General features: G+C 41.5%; 1 protein-coding gene and 1 non-coding gene across 4 annotated transcripts; one reads left to right on the top strand and one right to left on the bottom strand.

The window, feature by feature from the left end:
• Positions 1–5,268: 5,268 nt before the first annotated feature.
• Positions 5,269–5,340, bottom strand: trnae-cuc (transfer RNA glutamic acid (anticodon CUC)). The gene has a single exon. It is a non-coding gene; the product is annotated as a tRNA-Glu (tRNA).
• Positions 5,341–5,523: 183 nt separating this feature from the next.
• Positions 5,524–19,112, top strand: ncoa7b (nuclear receptor coactivator 7b). Of its 3 annotated transcripts, none has more exons than XM_031870426.1 (17): positions 5,524–5,617; positions 6,540–6,706; positions 10,772–10,929; positions 12,556–12,626; positions 12,713–12,820; positions 12,907–13,008; positions 13,667–13,792; positions 13,876–14,060; positions 14,492–14,646; positions 15,037–15,621; positions 15,714–15,885; positions 15,992–16,139; positions 16,371–16,499; positions 16,642–16,794; positions 16,865–16,960; positions 17,053–17,126; positions 17,250–19,112. In XM_031870426.1, exons 2-17 carry the CDS (start codon positions 6,669–6,671, stop codon positions 17,383–17,385), a joined length of 2,436 nt encoding a protein of 811 aa, XP_031726286.1. In that variant the 5' UTR covers positions 5,524–5,617; positions 6,540–6,668; the 3' UTR covers positions 17,386–19,112. The 3 variants fall into 3 exon arrangements, with proteins under 3 accessions (XP_031726286.1, XP_031726288.1, XP_031726287.1); XM_031870428.1 differs by having other exon boundaries at positions 14,525–14,646; XM_031870427.1 differs by lacking the exon at positions 5,524–5,617 and adding an exon at positions 5,641–6,051.
• The last annotated feature ends 877 nt before the right edge of the window (positions 19,113–19,989 follow it).

A 19,989-nucleotide genomic window follows, 5' to 3' on the forward strand; every position in this document is an offset into this window, starting at 1 on the left:
CATGATAAGCCTCATTAGTCTCTTTAATTGGTCCAGAACAGTTGTAGTGAGCCAGTCTGTGGTCTGGCCTCACGCCAGGCTAAAGTAAACCGACCCAATGGAAACATTGTACAGGCCGACCAACAGATCACAGAGTGCAACATGGAGTCTGCCAAAGACCGCGTTTAATTCAGACTAAACCAAATTCATAGAGTATACTGGGCCTTTTAACTTTAATTACTGAGTGTAACACGAGTATTTTATTGTAAATTATAGAAACATTTGAGCTTGTGAAACATTTCCCATGGACCTGCTTTGTTAGATTTTTAAAATATCACACAATGAATACATTTCTAAACACATCTACTCCCTTCACTTGACAGTTCGTTGGCCTTCTCTTGTGCCCACAACACTTTGACCGGTCTCCGTAGTGCCAAATCATTTTTTTTTAAACGTTTTCATTAGTTATTCAAAAGATATTTTTCTTCCCAAGATGATTACAAAACACAACAACTTCTAAGTGTGACCTTTAACCCTCTGAGGCCTTTTGGTCTTCGTCTGTTCATACATGTGTTTGTCGTTATAATTTATTTCTTTGACTAGTTTTTATTGCTAATATTGGAAATTTGTCGATCTGTCTTTTTCTGGTAATGCGTGATAGTGTGCACGTGTGAATCGGTGAGCGTGTGCGTGTGTGCACCGTGGCGTCTATAGCTTGCGGGGGAATCCATCAAAGCTTATCATTATAAGTAAACATGACAGAGTGGACAAAATGTCTTGTGCGCCGCCAGACCTGCTATCTCACCACAAGCCATATCTGTGATGATGGACTGATGTGGCGCTGGCTTGGTCTAACGAGAGTCTGAGTGTGAGAGTGGGAGTGCATGTATGAGCGCACACACACGCTAGAACACGCACACATCAAAAGGCATACACATGTAAACACTCAGTAAGCACACACTCCAAGTTACCTTCAACATAGCCCCTTATATCCTTTGCCTCTCAAAGGAATACATACACTGTACATGAAATGTTGACTTATCGCACAATCATAAATGAGCAGCCACAGTCATAATTCATACAGGTATGTTTGCTGGGGCTCAAAGTTTTCATGTGCTTTTTCTTCTGGAAAGAGATGGTTACTGTACAGAACGAGCCTCTCTTTTTATGGCAGATGAGATCAGAGAAGAGTTAAGGGCTGCAGAAGGAGATTTATTAGAAATGTTAGCTAATAGGTCATGATCTGTACTCATTATCATGGCTTCCCTACGTGTCAGATAGACCTCTGTTAGGATGAACTGTGGAACGTCAAGTAAGGTTATACAATTCAGAAAATGAACATACGTCTTTTTAGTGTTCGATTTTCAGAGCTTTGGTGAGGTTTCTTGTTTGTGTGCGTGTGTGGAGGTCAGCCTGTGTTCCTCTACTTGTTACAACACCACTGATAAGGAGGTTAAACAACCATGCACTGTTTGCTCCCCTACCATGGTCATGTGATCAAAAACACTGATGAGCGTGTGTGTGTGTGTGTGTGTGTCTGTGTGAGAAGTGCGTTTGAGAGGGTGATGTAGTGCTTAATATCCATCTCTCCTTTAGGTTTCCTACACCGTCTGCTCCTTCCTCGAGGTGTGGCTCCTGCACCGTCTGGACGTTTAACTTCGAGAACGAAAACCCCGACATTGATAACCTTTCCCCCACCGTGTAGTTCCTGGGTCAAAGATCATGGCTGCAGTGCCTCAGCTGACTTGGCAGATTGACAGTGGGTGTAGTGGCACTGGATGGTATACAGTATGGAGCTGTTTCATGCCATGTCTCCATCACTTTCATTCCCCTCTCTGTCCTTGTTAAATGACTGGTGCAAGTAGCCAGTGTGTGTGTGTGGGGGGGGGGGGTCATTAACCTCATGGTAACCTAGAAGGTGGTCTTTCACTTACTCTGGACTCTCATAGACCACCAAGGGAGTGATAAATGTGTCTCCATCACATCTAGACGGTTGTAGCTTGTGATGCGTCATATACAAGTTTTTTAAATATCTGAGTTCTTAGTAACTGCTGCTTAGTTTCAGTCACTTTTTTGCCAAAAATTTGATGAGAGTATCATAATCGTGTCTGGTAGATATGAAGCTATAATCAACAGTCAATTAGCTTAGCTTAGCACAAAGACTAGAAACAGAGGGGAAACAGCTAACCTGGCTCTGCCAAAAGAAATGTGCCTACCATCACCTCTAAAGCGGACTAGTTTGCAAAAAAAAAAACAACATACAATTGTGGTTTGGGTTCTATTTGACATTTTACTACCTCATTGTATTGTTAGGTGACGCGTTTGTGGCGTTTTTTCCCTAAACCTAAGTGGTTTTGTTACTTAAACCTAACCTTTGTTTTGTGGCGTAATGTTGTCTCAACCATCATAAAAAACAAAAACGCAGAGAAGGCACTAAAGAAAATTCCAAAATAGTTTGAAAGTTGTGATGAGCGACACAATTTTCTTTTGAAAATAAGTGTTGCTGACATGAATCAAAAGATTACAATTGTGTGACTATTTCAGGACCTGCCGTGAGAATGTGTTCTAGCGGAGACTTCTGTAACCTTAAATCGGTTGCTATTAAACATCTGTTAGCAACTCTGTTATTTGATCATTGAGTTATTAGAATATGGTTTTGTAATTTAATGTATATTGTGTTGTTTATGTGAAATATAATAAAAAATATTTGATACTGTATATTTGATATTAAACAGCGTTTTAATCATTTGTCATGTCAGCTGTGTTGACCCATTACTTCTTACACTCTTCACCCTAAACAGGGATTACGTTAGCTTTGTCAGTTGATTCACTTAGCTGTGTAGTTACATCTGTCACCGATTCTTAAGTGGGGCTCTCAATCCTCGAGGGGAACAGCTCTCTCTCACAGATTTCTTCTCCTAATTGGTTTACTGCTCAAAAATCGTCTTCCTATAAAGACACAGATAGAAAAACTGCAAATCTGCATTTTTTTTCCCACAGGTTTGATTTATAGAAGGGAATTACGGCTCCCATAATTCCTATCAATTATCGTTTGTGTGACATATCCTTTTTCAATGTTTAGGTTTTGCAGCTTCCTGCTGCCACAGTGTACTTGAAGTTATCAGTGGTTGTAGTCTAAGCTAGAAGTGTATGACGTCTGAGTAAAATGATTTCAAATCTCTCCAAGGCCTGTGCTGGGTCAGACCGCTGTGATCACAACAGTTCTAAAAGATACAAGCAAGATAGTCTCTTTACGTGCGCTGACATGGCAAAGCAAGGCACTGGATGAAAGTCACTCTGACTGTTTAGGTCTCCTATTGCAACAGCAGACACAAATAAGATGAGATAATATCTAAATGTGTACTGGATATGACACTATTAGGCATAAACAATAACACATATGCCATCTCAGTGGCACAAATACAAACATGAAGCTTTATGGCCTGAAAATGTGCTTCATATTTTCTTTTGTGTGTGTGTGTGTGTGTGTGTGTGTGTGTGTGTGTGTGTGTAGCAGTAATATTAACACAAAAAAGCAGACGCTGTAATGCTACCAAGCTGCTTGTGGGCCCTGACGGGACAGTGCCGTAAAGATTTTAATATCAGTGGCTAAAATGAGTACTGTCCAGATCTCATATGACAGAGAGACCAGGTATGCTGTTGGTTTGATGTGGACTTAGACGATTATTTTTACAGCCCCTGTCTGAGCAACATCTTGAAAATATTACACATTAAAGAGTCAAAAGTTTAGAGCTCATCCCTGGCTTTTTGTAGTGCTTTAAATTCAGCTAAACTGTGCTACTCCGTCTGCCTTAGCGTGACTTCCTTTTTTTTTTTATCTTTGAGCTTTCGAAGCCATGTCTGTGTGTCCAGGAAGGAGAAGAATAACCTTGCAATACACAACTTGAAGAAAAATATCAGAAATAAGGGAAAGGAGCAAAGAGTAAGAGAGAACATTTAATAGAATGTGGATGGCGACGTTTGGGAGTTGGACATGGCGGTTCATTTGCTGAGTCAAATGACGATTTGGTGGTCCTAAAGGGGGACGATGATACCCAGAGCCACGGGGTCCCTGCCAACAAAAACCCTGCTCCCAACCAAACAGTCCCCCACAATCCTTTGCTCCATGCAGGGTAGGGAGAGAGGAGGGGGTGGAGAGGGGTCGATGGGAGTCTGAGCAGGACGGAGGAGGGACACACCGGCGCCATGGCGATCCCTAAGACAACTTATCTCCTCTCTCACAATGATAACGCCTGTCAAAATAACTGCAAAGATACATAGCCAGCCAGGAACTGGTTAACTCCGGCCTTGTCCAATGAGAGGGCCTGCAGCGGGGGTCTCTGTCTGTCCCACCTAAGAGGGCTCTCTGGGACCCAAGCTCCACAAACACACATTATCTCATTGTTCACTTCAACTAAGCTTTCATGAAAGGAGTGAGTGGGAATTATCACTACATTATATTTATATCTTAATTATATTTGAGATATATTATTAGATTTTATATATTTATATATATACGTGTATATATATATATATATATATATATATATATATTAGTTGGGGTCCATGTGCAAACTGAAAACATGATACAAAACAAATGTAAAAGACATCTAATAATTGTTCCCTCACCTGAGTCTTCTCAGTATAAAATGCTTTACTCTCGTTACTCTTTACTGAATCAACACAGACAGTTTTGAATGTTGTTGTTCTTTTTGTTCTTTTTAACTTGTAAAGAGAAATTTTAAAAAGCCAATATTTGTTAAAGGGTTCTTATGGTGGAGGCTGTTTTAATATGAAATATATTTTATGTAGGCTGCGGACTGTTGTACTTAATAGAATATGACTTCTTTCACATATTGAGACCCTTGTTTCTAGTAGCATTTGTTGTGAACTGTCGCCACCAAGCGGTAGAATTAGGAGTCGGTCAGGTGGTGGCAAAGTCAAGAGCTCTGAGTTGGGACAGTCCAAGAGGTCATGCAATAATACCGTGTGTGTGTGTGTGTGTGTGTGTGTGTGTGTGTGTGTGTGTGTGTGAAACAGATGGATGGCATCGTGTGAGGTACAGTACGCTAACCCCTTGCTGCAAATTTGGGATCTGCGTTATTGGACCATATAAATTAAACCAACTTGAGTTGGTTGATTGACCTGTAATACAGCTCTCTGCGTGTGGCAACGGATTGCACACGTAGTGGTCCAGCTGTGGCGTATTAATATAAAACCGGTCAGTTTAGCTCCGCTTAACAGTATAAAGGCGCAAATGAATTTTGGCTAGCTAGCGGAAAAAAGTAGTTCCCTGACCGGGAATCGAACCCGGGCCGCGGCGGTGAGAGCGCCGAATCCTAACCACTAGACCACCAGGGACTGATAGCGCCACCCTGCGGTCAGATATTTAATATAATGTGCCATTGCATATTTGTGATTGGTTTTCTACATCTGGTAGTGCAATACCCACCAACAATCAAATCTCCAACTAACCTTCACCTGAAATTAGCTTTGGCTAACGTTAATTAGCTTGTACACGGTCTATGGTAAAGACTGGTGGTGGGCTCATGTTTTTACATTACACATGACAGCAGAGGGCGCCGTGCAGGGGAGCTTCATTTTGATACAACATTAGCTGTTGGAGGATGCACGCAAGGTAAGTGGGCAAATGTAGCCACCTATTTTCTGTCAGATGTAGCGTTTTGAATGCGTACGTTGTACATCAGTGTTGCGCGTCCGCGTCAGTCCAGATTACACGAACAGGAAGAAGATAACGTCGTTTTAAGAGAACAGCTGAAACCGAACAAAATAGCATTACCATCTCCACCAGGTTGCTATTGTCCTGTAAACAAAGTGGCTAGCTAGTTAGCGAGAGCTGTTAAATCACTTGGAAATCTGGACCTTGTTCACTGTGCCTGTGTTTGCTTAAGCCTTGCGCAGTGGAACATATTGATATAACAGTACTGCTATCTGTCTGTTGTTACCGCTGCACCTCAAGGTCCGAGTCAGAGGATTTAATTGAGTTGCTAAAACGAAGAATGTAACGTTAGGTGGGGCAACGTTGCTGAAAATGTAGCCATTCCTCTTGAGGTTACCCATTTACCTTTTTATATAACATTTGAACGCGACACATGGATGAACTGCAGCTGCCTGATTTCTCTTCTTAAGGGACGTGCGACATGCGTGTAGTAGCTTGTTTTTGTTCAGCGTTAATCCTGCTGCAGCTAGCTGTGAGGTGGTGGAGCCATGACGGTCTGCGTGTTTACGTCAACGGGACTTCCAAACAGATGCAGCTGATTATAGAATAATATGTAATATGTAATGAAGCATGGTTGTACAATAAAACGCGGGTTTGCTGTGGAAACATGAACTAGTAGCAGATGTGTTTTTCCTTAATTCCCATCCTGTTGGTCAGCCATTGTCATGCTTCTTATGATGCTTTTCATCGCCCTTCCCCTTTTAGGCTGATTAGCCTTCACCAGCAGTTATTGGCCTTTTTTTTTTTTTTTACATTGAATTGAATGTTGTTGAGTGAGGAGGGCGGGCCTGCTAATCCCCTCGCTCATTTCGTTCTGCAGGACAAGGAAGAAGCGCGAGAGGTGATCTTCCCCAAATCCGCTGGCTTGGACACACACGGAGTGGGTGTGTAAAGGGTGGATGTTTGTATTGATGCGCTTGACTGCATGCAGATTTAGGACCCAGGCCTGATGGAGAAGAGAGACAGGAAGCCGGGATATTTTGCCAGGTAAGCGACTCTTTGTGTGCCTTTTTGTTTTGGCTTTCGAGGTATTTTTTTCATGCAGCAAAAGTATTGTTAAGCTCCAACATTCAGCATGTTTCTTGTGCTTATGACAGATTGCTTTCATTTTAAGGTGGTACATTGCATTTTCCATTAAATGAGTATAGATATTCACCTTTTTTCCCTCTCTCTCTTTAAGATGCCATGTAGGTTTAGTTGTGTCCATTTTGTTTAAGAATCACACGTTTGCCTCGGATGGCTTTACATATGTATACAACATCTACCCTTTGACCTTTTGATTAGAATAAAAGAAAAGCTATTTTTAAAAAAACTTAACAGGAGAGAAAAAAATGACAGATTGACCAGATTTGGTTACAAAAGTGCACAGTACGTGTGTTTGCTCTTATCTGTGTAACTCAGTCCAGGTATCATATGCTTGAGTGTAAAGTCAGAATCTTCTTAGTCGGACATCTTGGCGTTTCCATCGTGCTGCACTGTCGTCTGTACTTTGACAATCTGCCATAAAGGTGAATTCACTAATTAACAATTCGCACCCTTTTTCCATTCATGTATTGGCGCTGTTAAGTCACCTGTGTCTGAGCTGCACCCAGCCAATACAGCCTCATATAATCCGAGTCGTGCGTCAGAGCCTCTTGATCCACGGGGATGATGTTGACTGTAAAATTGGATTTTGGCAGCGTTGTGGAACCGGATAGCAGGAAATGTGTGGCAAGAGCCTTGTCACAGCTACGGTGCGTAGAAATGACAAGGAATCGACGAGTTGTGGACAAAGATCAGCGCTTTCTGTGTGACGTCCACGCGGATGAGACGTAACATAGAACGATCCACTAATTAACAACTCCTGCCAGGTGTTTATTCTTAGAGAGCTGAGTGAATAATGTAAATGGTGTGCACTCACTGTACGGTAATATGGCTTGAATGTGTCTAAATATCCTTAAAATACACTTCAAGTTCTCGTTCTGCTTGCTTTATTCCATCCCTCCTGCCGGTTCTACATCAACAGTATATCATAGCGTGACAGACGTAGACATAACTTATTTGTCTTGACAAACTGTTGCTCAGAAGGCCAAAGGTAACCTTTACAAAATGGATAAACAAGTTGATCGATGGAGGAGCAGAAGTCGTCTAGTGAGTGCTGTCAATATTGGAGTTGTTGAGTGTAGGCTTGTGATAAATGATGTGAGGTAATGCGGTGTAGCCTAATGGCCTTTATTCTTTCTTGTCTTGGGTTACTTGTTCAGGCTGTGCTGACAAACCTGCAATGTGTCTTGTGTTTTATTGATTGGATTGGCTTATGTTGGAAATATTACATTATTATTTATATTTTTTTAAAAGGCATCACATCTCAGTCGCTCTCTAATTATTTGACAAGCAGTGTGCATTAGATCTTAAAGGGATTGCAGGCTTTGGGCTGAATCGGTGGTGTTTTCCTGCAAAGGCGGTGTGCGTGCCTGCAGGAGGGAGCAGCAGAACAACAGTAGAATGGTGAGAGGTGATTAAGTGAGACTCGTGTAGGCCTCTACGACTGTAACGGACCAATAGCCAGAACACAAAGAGACAGAGACAACATGTCAGGAAGGAAAATCCGTCTTATCTCTGAACAACAGCTACTGCTGTAGCACTCTCCTGCTCGTTGTACTATGCTGCCTCGCTTCCTGACGAATGGAAGAAAAGGTCAATGTGGAGTAACATTGGCATGCGTGTGCTCCACATTGAATTTTCCATGTTGTTATTGTTTTTCAAAAGTGAAAGTATTTTTTGACGCTGAACAACATTTAAAAAATACACTCCAATGTTAAAAAGTGAAAAATATATTCAAATATCAATCATAGAACTACAAAATAAATGCATCCAAGTATCACTCCTTTAATATGACATGGCACAATATGCCATATGATATCCCAAATACATGTGCAGCAAGTTTTACTTAGAATTCAAAGGTGCTGTAAATACAGTAAGTACAATCAGTTCAGGTATACAAAATGCTGCAAATGAGCTCAGAGCAGGCTGTGCACAAACACTGTTGATTAAGGCCACCAAGAGGCTCAAGGAGCTCCAGAGCACCATGGCTGAGGTAGAGAGACACTGCACATTAAGTAACGGTAGTCTGAGGGATTTTACCAGGGTAGCATCACGATTCTGGGATGCCTCTTCGCTGCAAGAAAGTTGTGAGTAAAGTGAGACATTGCATTACAGAAATATCCTGGAGGAAAACCTGCTCGTGTCTGCTTGAGAACTTTGATTTAGCAAAACGACAACACACATAATGTCAAAGTCAAATTTGACCTGAAAACAACTATATTAATGCAGTGTTGTCCAAGTTGTTTAACGTCGATTATTTTTGGGGAATTCACAGTAGTTGTTGCCTTCGGTCCATATTCAAAGCAAATACATATGGTCAACAATGTCCGTACAATTTTTTTCATACAACAACAATAAAGTTACATCAACATTGCATCCAACAATAAGATTGTATCAAAACTGCACACATATACGAAACATCGACAATTTGAATGACGGGTAAACCAAAAGAACAATAATTATCTCAAATCATGTAAACAAACATTCATATTACAAAACGAAAAGATTCTTGCTGCCATGTGTGCCTTTTGACTTGAGTGGTGTGATTATTTATGTAATTAGTTATGTTTTTGTTTTTGAACTTTTCACTTTCTCCGTCATTATGTTAGTTCTGGATGCACTGCTTACAGAGAAAGGGAAAAATCTTAAGATGAAGGCTTGAGAGATGCTCTGCGCCTGACCCAAAGTGAAACAAGCTGTGCTGCTGAGACTGTGCGTGCAGATTCTTGAGTTCATCACTACCAGATGTGTGCTGCTCAGTTAAAGTGGGAGAGAGACCTGAGGCTGTGGGCGAGGCCTGAACCGTGTCTGTCCGCAGCCTTATCGACCTACTCTTGCCTTTCCATTAAAGCACTTGAACACTTAAAAACACTTCTCCTCACGTTTTTCTTTTATTCTTCCTTTACCCGGGGCTTCGCAGGGCTGCACCGTCCCTATCACTCAACGATTATGATAAATCAATGTGGTCTTATCTTTTCTTAACAAACTCAAACAACACTTAAGGTTTCTTTGGGGCTCACCGGGTCAGCACTATCCTTAAGTGCACCGCTAACCCCTGGATCCTCTGCACTGTAGTTCCCCCTTAATGAACCTCAACAGGGCCTAGATATGCCATTACATCATTGCCTCAACTATCAATGATTTAATAGGGGTAAAGGTTCAGCCTGAGATGAAAATACAGCTGACACGGCAAAGTAAAGAGAGAGAAGTTAAAGATCAATCCAGTAACTTTGAGCACAAAAGCAACTGGACAGAAGGTCTTAATTCACAACAGAAGTATTTTACAACAAACAAGCATGGTGAAAAATTACAAGTTGATATTTAATTATGAAAATGTCATCAATTAAAGCATTGAAATGGTAATAATAATAATAATAATAATTATATGCCTTTTAATTATGCATTTGGCAAATTATGAGACAATGGGCCCCTGAGAATAGACATGCAAAAGGCCCCGGCACCTCTCCTACATAGCAGCAAGACACACAGACTGTATCTTCTTTTTGTGAATGTTTTGTGTCTTTCTGTAGTCATTTTGTGTCTGCAGTTGTTTTGCCCATTTATTTCTCGTTATGAGTCTCTTTGTATTTGCTTTTTGTCTATTTGTAGTCATTTTTCCCCTTTTCTTAATTGTTGTGTCTGTTTTGCATCTCTTTGATGTTGAGATGTTTTGGTCTTTTTGTGTATCTTTGTAGTTGTTTTATGTTTCTTTGAGTCTCTTCCTGGTTGGGATGTTATAGGTAAAGGCCGGGGGGGCCTCGTGAAGTTGTGCGCCCCTTGGCCCGCGCCCCTGGGCCCGTGCCCGCTAGGCCCGTTCGGTGATCCATCCGCGGCCTGTACACATGTTCATACATGAAGTGTATTAGCCCAACCTGTAAAAGTTGTCATGGCATAAGTCTTTTAAACTCATGTTTCTTAATTTTGCCTACATTTAATATATATATGACCGTCTCTCTGGCGTCCCATCAGGCTGAAGAGGCGGAGACAGCTCAAGCAGAGCCAATCGGAAAAGAATGTGACTGAGCAGAACCCGGCTGTGATTTCCTGTCCAGACATCCCAAATGACAAGGACCCCAACAAGAAGACAGACCTCCAGAGAATAACAGCAAAGCCACATGCGGCCTCGGGTAAGACCTGCAATGAAATACATGGCCACCTGGAGAATCGGGCCGCTCTGAATACGGGGTACTTCTGGTATTATTTGTTAGTGGTTGAGACACCGTGGAGCAGGAAGACTGCTTGTCTTGCACCTCTCGGTATGATCAGATCAGGACTCTCCCATCTACAGAACACTGAGACAATCACTGGGTAAAGTCCCTGTCAATTATAATTTAGTCATAACTAATCTCGTCATAATCCACTATTATTGCAAATACAAATACACTGTAAATTCTCATGTCAGCTAGTGGTATTACTGTCGATGTTTATTCCCCTGCTCTTTTATTTGACTACACAAGGGTCCTCTGTGTTGGGAACGACCTCAGCAGTTTTAAACAGGAAGTTGCATAACCTTTTCACATTGTACTGTTTTACAGTTGATGATGACATTTAAGGCGACGTGTTCTCAGAGTGTGTGAGTCCTGAGAGTTGGTGCGAGTGTTAAATCGCAATCAAAATGCTGTGAAGCCCTTAACTTCTGCTATTATTGTGACTCTTAGATGTGAAAGAAAATTATTTTTTAAGGTTTTTGAGGATTTTGTCAAAGAAAGTAGAATATTGCTGAAGTAGACAAATCATAATAATTTGATCTCGACTTTTTTTTAAATCAGTAGACTATTGAATTAAGTGACTAAAATCAATTATTTGTGATGGATCAGTGAGCTAGAGTTCAGGTCATCTATAGCTTCATATTTGCACAGCAATAAACCTAATCTAACCTGCATTCAGTGTACACTACATTATACATCATTCTGTCATGTGCTTCTGGGTTTGTTTGCAGCGCAAATCATCCCCAACCCCCTTCATATACACTGTAATAATTGACTATAGTCATGCATGCAGCGGGTCAGCCAGCTGTGTAAACTCTGCAATATGTTTAATAATTAATCTTATTTTAATAAGACCACAATATTGTTACCTGCAGCCCATCAAATCAAATATGATTCCCTGCAGTGTAACAGACAAAAAAAACAAAACATAACTCTTCAGGTTATATACGCTTTCAGCTGCAAGTCCATAGACTGCAATGCATGCTAGAATATTACCAGTCACAGTGTAAATGAAGTGAATAAGCAGTAGTGTCAGCAGTCTTGTCTCTAATGCTCGGTCCAGTACACAGCAGCGAGAATCTGTCTGTCTAATGCTTAGTCATGCCCTCTTTCCCTGAAGAGGCAGCAGTGTAATTTAGTATTCAGGGAGTGGTACCCTAATAGCTTCTGTGTTCTTGGCAAGAAGAAAATGCTGACTGTGGACCTTGTCTACTACAAGGGTCAGTGTGTGTTTTTGATAACTGCTTCAGCATGTGTGGGGCAGTGTTTTAAGGCTGGATAATGACAGGGGACAAACCGTCACTGGTACTGACTCAAAAGGCAATTAAGCACAGGATATTTAGAGAGAAACATTTCTTTTTACTGCCCTCAATGGATGCCGTTTTCATTTTTATGTTTATTTGGAAAGTGTATCTGTTAGCAACCTAGAACGTGTGAGAAGGACCGTAGACTCTCTTACTAGATTGTTGTTGTTTTCTCCATGTGAGATCATTCTCTGTTTGGAGTTTTGCTCAGTCTGCATCTCATTTTCTGTTTCCCTTCTAGACGATGGCTGCAAAAGTATCAATCAGACCAAGAGGGAGAAGAAGAGACCACCGGGGACAGTGGAGTTCATTGTGAGTAAAACGACAGTGAAAATACATTTAAATAACATACTGACTTATCAGCAGAAAGGTTGAAATGAGTTCATCTCTTGTTACAGGTGGGGCCCGATCACTCCCTCACCAGCATCGCACTGAAGTACAACGTCACCCCAAACAAACTGGTCCAGCTGAACAAGCTGTTCTCTCGCAGTGTCTACCCCGGTCAGGTGAGAACCTCGGCAGTAACACCGACCACTGCTCGATTATTCCTCCCGACTGTCTCACCGTTAGCTCTCCATCATCGTTGTTACAGAAGCTGTTCGTCCCTGATGTGAGCCAGGCAGAAGCTGAGCTAAAGTCTCAGAGTTCCTCTGATCCCTGCTTCACAAATGGCCTATTGGAGAAAGCATCACATGTAAGTAAAGAGTGATATGTTGCTTAGAGTAACTGGCATTATGCAGTAGTTTACAGTAGCAATTTAGGGACATTTTTCTAAAAAAAAAAAAAAAAAGTTGTAAAAAGGCACATGAAACGACATCCCCTCTCAGTCTCTTATGATTTCTGTCTGAATCTTGACTATGAAACTCTTCACAAAGGGCAAAAATGCCTTTACAAAAAATCCACTTTTGATCTTTATTTGGTGTAATTCTATTGATTATACTCTTTATAATCTATACTTTTCTTTGTGCGTTTTCAAGCTTTGTCCAAAATTGTCCGTCTACAATGGCTGCTTTTTTTTATGTTGTAAAAACGAATTATTATGGCTCAGAGATGCGACAAAATGTTTTCTTATCCTCGTAATGTAATTTCTGATACCCTCCGTGATGGATAACAAATTCAATCTGTGGTACGAGTGGGCAGTTTTTAAACGTTAAGTGCAGTAATTTCATCATCCAGCATTTAATAGTCGAGTGGAAAAAGCTACTTTCGGGCACTTTTGAAAAGTGAGTAATAAATATAACATGATCTGGTGGCCTAAAAGGCTGCTGAGAGCTGAAACCACACGGTGATAAGACTCTTCAATAATAGGCATGACATTCAGGTCTCTGATCTGTCCTTTTACCTTCCTTCAGGACGGCACGTTAAACTGCATGTCAACAAAGTCCCTCCGGCGTGAGCTCTCCCCAAACTCTGAGGACGAGAGCCCGGCAACGGTTAAGTTCATCAAGATGAGCTGCAAATATTTCACCGATGGCATGGTAGGAAGCCTAGAAAATGAATGCTGGAACATTTAATTTCCTAAATTACTCTGGTAATTTGATGCATTACTTCATTGTTGCAGGGAGTGGTGGGAGGCGTGCTGATCGTGACCCCCAACAACATCATGTTCGACCCCCACAAGTCGGACCCCCTGGTGATCGAGCACGGCTGCGAGGAGTACGGCCTGATCTGCCCCATGGAGGAGGTCGTCTCTGTGGCGCTGTATGACGACGTGTCGCGCATGAAGCTCAAAGACGCTCTGCCATCGTAAGAGCTCTGAAACCGTCTCGCTGTCCTCGTTTCCCTCTTTAGTAGCGGTTCCTCTTCCAGTCTTTCTTGTTCCTCCTTCCAGTTTCTATTTTTCTTGTTCTTCTCAAGAATGAAACTGTACAAAGCCCTTTTAGATTCACAGATTTAACATTTCACTCTTTAACACATCTCTGTTTTTATGAAGTACCTTTGTTTCCGCTGGATCTGGTCTAGTTTAAAATCTCCAGTTTTGTAATTTTGCCATTTTAATATTTTTGATTTGTTCCTCATTAATACTTTTATTTTGCTTTGTTTTTCATCACGTGAGTCATTTTGCTTTGTATCATTCTGGTCATTTATAATTTCAGTTTGGACTTTTTGTTTTCTTTTGTTTTTCATTTTCATCCTGGTTTGCGGTGCGGTTTGTGTGATGCCCCGTGACCCCACAGAGACCTACCCCAGGATTTATGTCCTGTGTACAGGCCCGGCGAGTGGGAGCAACTGCCATCAGAGCGAGATCTAAACCCCTTCAGCCGCTATGAAGCTCTTGTTCCGAAGCGACCAATCGTGTTGGATGACATCGAATCAACGCTCTTAGAAACTGGTAATCATGTGTTATCTCGACTGTAGTTGGCTGTAGGGAGTCAAAGTTTATTTTTACTCTGGGTTATGACTTTTTACATCTACGTTTTTTCACTCTCCACAACAGCAATTTGTTTTGTTTTTTTATTTTTATGAATGAATGTATCTCGTGAATTTTCAAATTCAGCTCAGTGAGTGACCAAATATTTCTGTATCGTTGACTCTTGAGCATCCAAATTTGTTTGTTTCTTTTTTATTTCGAGGATTATTCTTCAACAAGCCAAAACATTTCCAGCTTCTCAGATGTGATTGTTTTTTTGGAAACCAAATCTGCAGCTTGATTGATGATGAAAATGTCTTGACAACATTTTTTGATGTTCAACAAAGAACTGTTTAATTTTCTTTATACCAGCGAGCACAGAAGGCGAGCAGACAGAGAAGTCTCCGTCAGATGAAGGATTCACAGAGTTGGAGCCAACTGTCAACGGTAGCACTGAAGAGGCCGAGGGGACGTCCTCCATCGTCAGCAGGGACCAACCGGAACTAGGACCAAGCCGCCCAGGCCGGGGAGACTTTCAGGACACGACGATTCTTTCTCAAACTACAGTGAAGCTTGATGATGAAGAGGATGAGGGCGTAGCTCAGAACAGCTCCATTGAGAACGGCGAGTCAATACAATTCTCTTCAGAGACTGAAAAACAGGGTAGCTCGCGTGATAACCCTACAAACCAAGAAGAAACCAAAGATATGAAACCTAAAGGGACCGAAGAGCTGCTGAATGGTGCACACGGTGAAATAATCAGCGCACCTGTCGTCCAAAACAGGAAATTTAGTCTGAAGGAGGTTTCTGAGATTCGTGGGGACTCGAATCCAAAGAAACATAGCCCAGACAGACCGGCAGGTGGGGCTGAAGTCAGTGAGGAGGAGAGACGGAAGAAAAGCTATGAGGCAGAAGTGAAGTCATGGCTGCTGGAGAGGATACAGGCTCCAATAGAAGGTAGGAATTACAAACCGAAAATGAAACTCATAATTAGGAGTGTAGCATTCAACTAATCAAACTCAATTTTAAAATGCTCCTTTTCTCTATAGACATGCTTTACTCATCAGAGGAGAAGAGTAAAAAACCACCTATGTTCCTGTGCTTCAAAGTGGGGAAGCCAATGAGGAAGTCCTTTGCCACCGGGAGGACCTTAAGTCCTGCCCACTCATTCGGGGGTCGGGGGAAACAGCCCGAGTACTGGTTTGCGGTGCCACAAGAAAGGTGAGACGATGATGGATGATACTCGAGCCTTCTTTTGAATTACAATTAGTGTAAGCTAACAATCGGCTTTTCACCAATCCAATGTTTGTGTGTGTGTATGCTCCAGGGTGGACCACCTGTATGCATTTTTCGTCCAGTGGTCCCCGGATGTGTACGGGAAGGAGGCTCGAGAGCAGGGCTTTGTTGTGGTGGAGAAAGATGAGCTGGACATGATTGACAACTTCTTCAGTGACCCTGCGTCTTGCAGCTGGGAGGTAAGCTCAGCAGAAAAAGGAAGGCAGCGCGGCGTGCTCCCCTCTATTTACATCACACGATAAACACTGTAACAGTGCGTTTGCTGACACTTCTATTCCAGTCATAAACAATAATGCCATGTTTTTTTAACTCTTTGACGTGTTGAAATGAGCTTCATTTATGCTTGTTTTGTCTATGTATCATTGATTTCTCTTAAAGTTGACTTGCTCATACACTTGTTTTGCTCCAAGATCATCACCATTGATGAGGCCAAGCGTAGGCAGAGTTTCAGCAGCTGTGACGGAGAATTGTCCCTGGATGCGCTGCCCATACTCAGAGATACCAGTGATCTGCTGCTGCAGGACACGCACATTGAGAAGGTCATTTTTTATTTAACCAGTTGCTTGTTTCTGGCTGCTAACCACATGAAAAATTCAGTTACTGACGAGAAAACTTTGAGGAAGAAACGTGCAACGTACTGATCTGTAAGCCTTATACTCTGATGATGTGTTCGCCCTCCAGCTTGCCAGTCGCTTGCCGGCCCGTGTGCAGATTTACTCCTGGAGACTGGCCTACAGCACTGTGAAACATGGGACCAGCCTGAAGACTCTGTACAGGAGCCTGGCAGACGTGGACAGTCCCGTGCTGCTGGTCGTCAAAGATATGGATAACCAGGTAGATATGGTTCATGGTAATTCTTTCCAAGTATTTTTCATCCTGGAACTGAATCTGACTCTTGTCACAGATATTTGGGGCTTTCTCGACTCACCCCTTCAGAGTGAGCGAACACTGCTACGGCACCGGAGAGACATTCCTCTACAGCTTCTGTCCTGAGATCAAGGTTTGTATCGAGTTAGTTTAAGAACTCACTTCGGGTACCTATTTCTACTCCACCAATGGCAATATCAAACATTGTTTGCTCTCGATTTTTAGGTGTACCGCTGGACGGGGGAGAATTCTTACTTTGTGAAGGGCAATACTGATTCTCTTCAGATGGGAGGAGGAGGGTAGGTACTACCAGCTGCACTGCAAACTACAAGCTAATGCGTTTCACAAATGTGCAATCTAAACAAAGGGTTTGCCATTAGATAATGTCCACCTGTTTTCCCTCTGCCCTCTCTCATCTGCAGTGGTCAGCTGGGTCTGTGGCTGGACGCCGAGCTGTACCGAGGAACCACCACCAAATGCGCCACCTTCAACAACCAGCCACTCTCCGTCCAGCAAGACTTCAACATCCACAGTGTGGAGGTCTGGACCTTTGAGTAGCCTCACCTGCTCCCCAGCTACTCCTGTATTCACTCCCAGCTTCAAACAACCCCAAGTCTATTACGCACCGCTTGGAGGCGAACCTAGCTGTCCCACATTGACGCTAAATGTTCCGCGAGAGAAGCGAGTGCGGTTGTTACATTGACTGGAAAGTACTGTTTTGAGGTGGGTTTGGTCTACAGGTAGGTTGGCCTAGTTCATGTCTGGGCCCTCCGTCCTTCAAAGGTGGAAGTGTGAGAAAATGTGGTGTCTCTCAGTTCATTAGCTGCCTTAGACATCCGTCAATGCCTCCAGCTTTCCCAGCATGCAGACTGCCATTAGCTCATGAGGAGAGAGAGAGAAGAAGAAGAAGACGAAGAAGACGAAGAAGAAGAAGAAGAAGAAGAAGAAGAAGACGAAGAAGACGAAGAAGAAGAAGAAGAAGAAGGCTGCTGATGTTACTGCTGAGGTTATCCCGAAAAGATTTTAAGTCTGGATGAAAGAACAAGGTATCCCATAATGCATTTGGTTAATTTGTGCAGAAATAATGATGTAATTAGTATCTGTGGGAATGTATAGGGTTATGTGCTGAAGTGAAGTTTAGAATCTTATATATATATATTTCTTTTTTTTTTTTTTTTTTTTTTTTTTTTTTTTGTTACGATCCAATGCATTTCAAACTTAAAGGGAGTGGAGTTTTTCAGGGAGATTACATAAGCTTTCAGAGAGGGAAATGTTGTAATTGTTTACAATGGAGGTCTTGCACTTCCTCTGAGGTCCGTCTTGTTCTCTTATTTTCGAGTTTTAGATGACCTGAATGAGAACGTCCCATTGCATTTCCTCACAACAACGCTTCATGTTTTAATTCCCCCGTATAATCTAAAACAACTAGTAAAGCCAGGTTTGCAATGACCAAATGTGTTGTATTTGAATTCCACAGTTGTTGTGAGCTCATTATATTTTATACAATATTTTATTTTATTTTTTATTTTTACATTGTTTTTTTTTTTTTTACAAAGAATGCTCAGTTGTGTTTATTTTTTTAATAGTTGTACTTTTATAGCAATGTTGTGTTAAAGGTTTCTGATTTGGACCCAATAAGCACTGTTGATGACTGTTTGTCAGTATTGAATTCATATCTCACGTCGACTGATTTTTATCTCTCTTTATTTTCATCTCTAATCGTTCAGAGAGCCGGTCGAGGTTTAACATGACATCACGTTGCACTCCAGGATTAATCGACAGTCAATGCTGTGTTGTGGACCAGTGTAATGAAGCATCGCTTCCTTGTAAAATTGTTACTGAATGTTATTTGATCACCACTACAGGAGGGAGGCTTCCTGTCCAACCACATGTCAGCCTCTGCTTTACTTTAAAATGGGTGTGAAATGGACGGTTTGTTTTTAGCACTCTGGTATGCCACTAACTAAAAGTTCTACTAACACGGAAAAGACATTTTCATTTATATCTTGTGTATCTGATACAGGCTTGTAGTGCATGAATATGTGATACTGCAAGACTGCATGTGTGACACCACTGTTATGATACCTGCCATACTATTCACTAATACCAGTTGTCGCTTCATGTGAAAATGAGCTTTGTTGTCTTGTGTTGTAACTGTGAAGGCTCCCTGAGTATTATTTCTTGTGAATCCAAAACTGCTGTTATCACTAAGGATCTATTTATTGTGTTGTTATAGCAAACACATTTAAACTTAAATAAATGTTAAATATATACATATATGATAATGGGTTGTGTTTGTCAAATTTGTATCAACATGTTCATTTAGTTTTTTTGCCCTTCAGTGTGATTTAATCTCCTAAAAATATTCATATAAATGATTTGTATTGAATATTACCGGTGACCAAATGCTGGCATGTTATTATTGTAGGACAAGTGAAGGTAGACTGGAATCTACTGTAATCAACTTCCAGTAAGACACCTGATAACAGGAAATAATAAAGCTGAAAAGATGCAGTGAGGATGAAGAAAGAGGTTTCACTCCCCCTCTGTTTTCGGGCACTGCAGTTTAAATTTGTTAGACCTTAAATGTATATCCATATTGAATCTAAATGTATTTTTAACTGATTATATATCGATGTGTATCGTTATAGTACATATCTAAACTTGTTGACAGTGGACCATGTACAGTGGGTACGGAAAGTATTCAGACCCCTTTAAATGTTTCACTCTTTGTTTCATTGCAGCCATTTGCTAAAATCAAAAGTTCATTTTATTTCTCATTAATGTACACTCAGCACCCCATCTTGACAGAAAAAAACAGAAATGTAGAAATTTTTGCAAATTTATTAAAAAAGAAACACTGAAATATCACATGGTCATAAGTATTCAGACCCTTTGCTGTGACACTCATATTTAACTCACATGCTGTCCATTTCTTCTGATCCTCCTTGAGATGGTTCTACTCCTTCATTGGAGTCCAGCTGTGTTTAATTAAACTGATTGGACTTGATTAGGAAAGGCACACACCTGTCTATATAAGACCTTACAGCTCACAGTGCATGTCAGAGCAAATGAGAATCATGAGGACGAAGGAACTGCCCAAGGAGCTCAGAAACAGAATTGTGGCAAGGCACAGATCTGGCCAAGGTTACAAAAGAATTT

Source organism: Anarrhichthys ocellatus, unplaced genomic scaffold (assembly GCF_004355925.1).
Source record: "Anarrhichthys ocellatus isolate YVR2014 unplaced genomic scaffold, GSC_Weel_1.0 scaffold52, whole genome shotgun sequence".
NCBI lineage: Eukaryota > Metazoa > Chordata > Actinopteri > Perciformes > Anarhichadidae > Anarrhichthys > Anarrhichthys ocellatus.

Coding starts and splice junctions, on each gene's coding strand:
- ncoa7b (XM_031870426.1), top strand. CDS start 6,669: ATGGAGAAGAGAGACAGGAAGCCGGGATATTTTGCCAG. Junction 10,930..12,555: donor AAAGCCACATGCGGCCTCGG/GTAAGACCTGCA, acceptor TTTCCCTTCTAG/ACGATGGCTGCAAAAGTATC. Junction 16,795..16,864: donor TCAAAGATATGGATAACCAG/GTAGATATGGTT, acceptor CTCTTGTCACAG/ATATTTGGGGCTTTCTCGAC.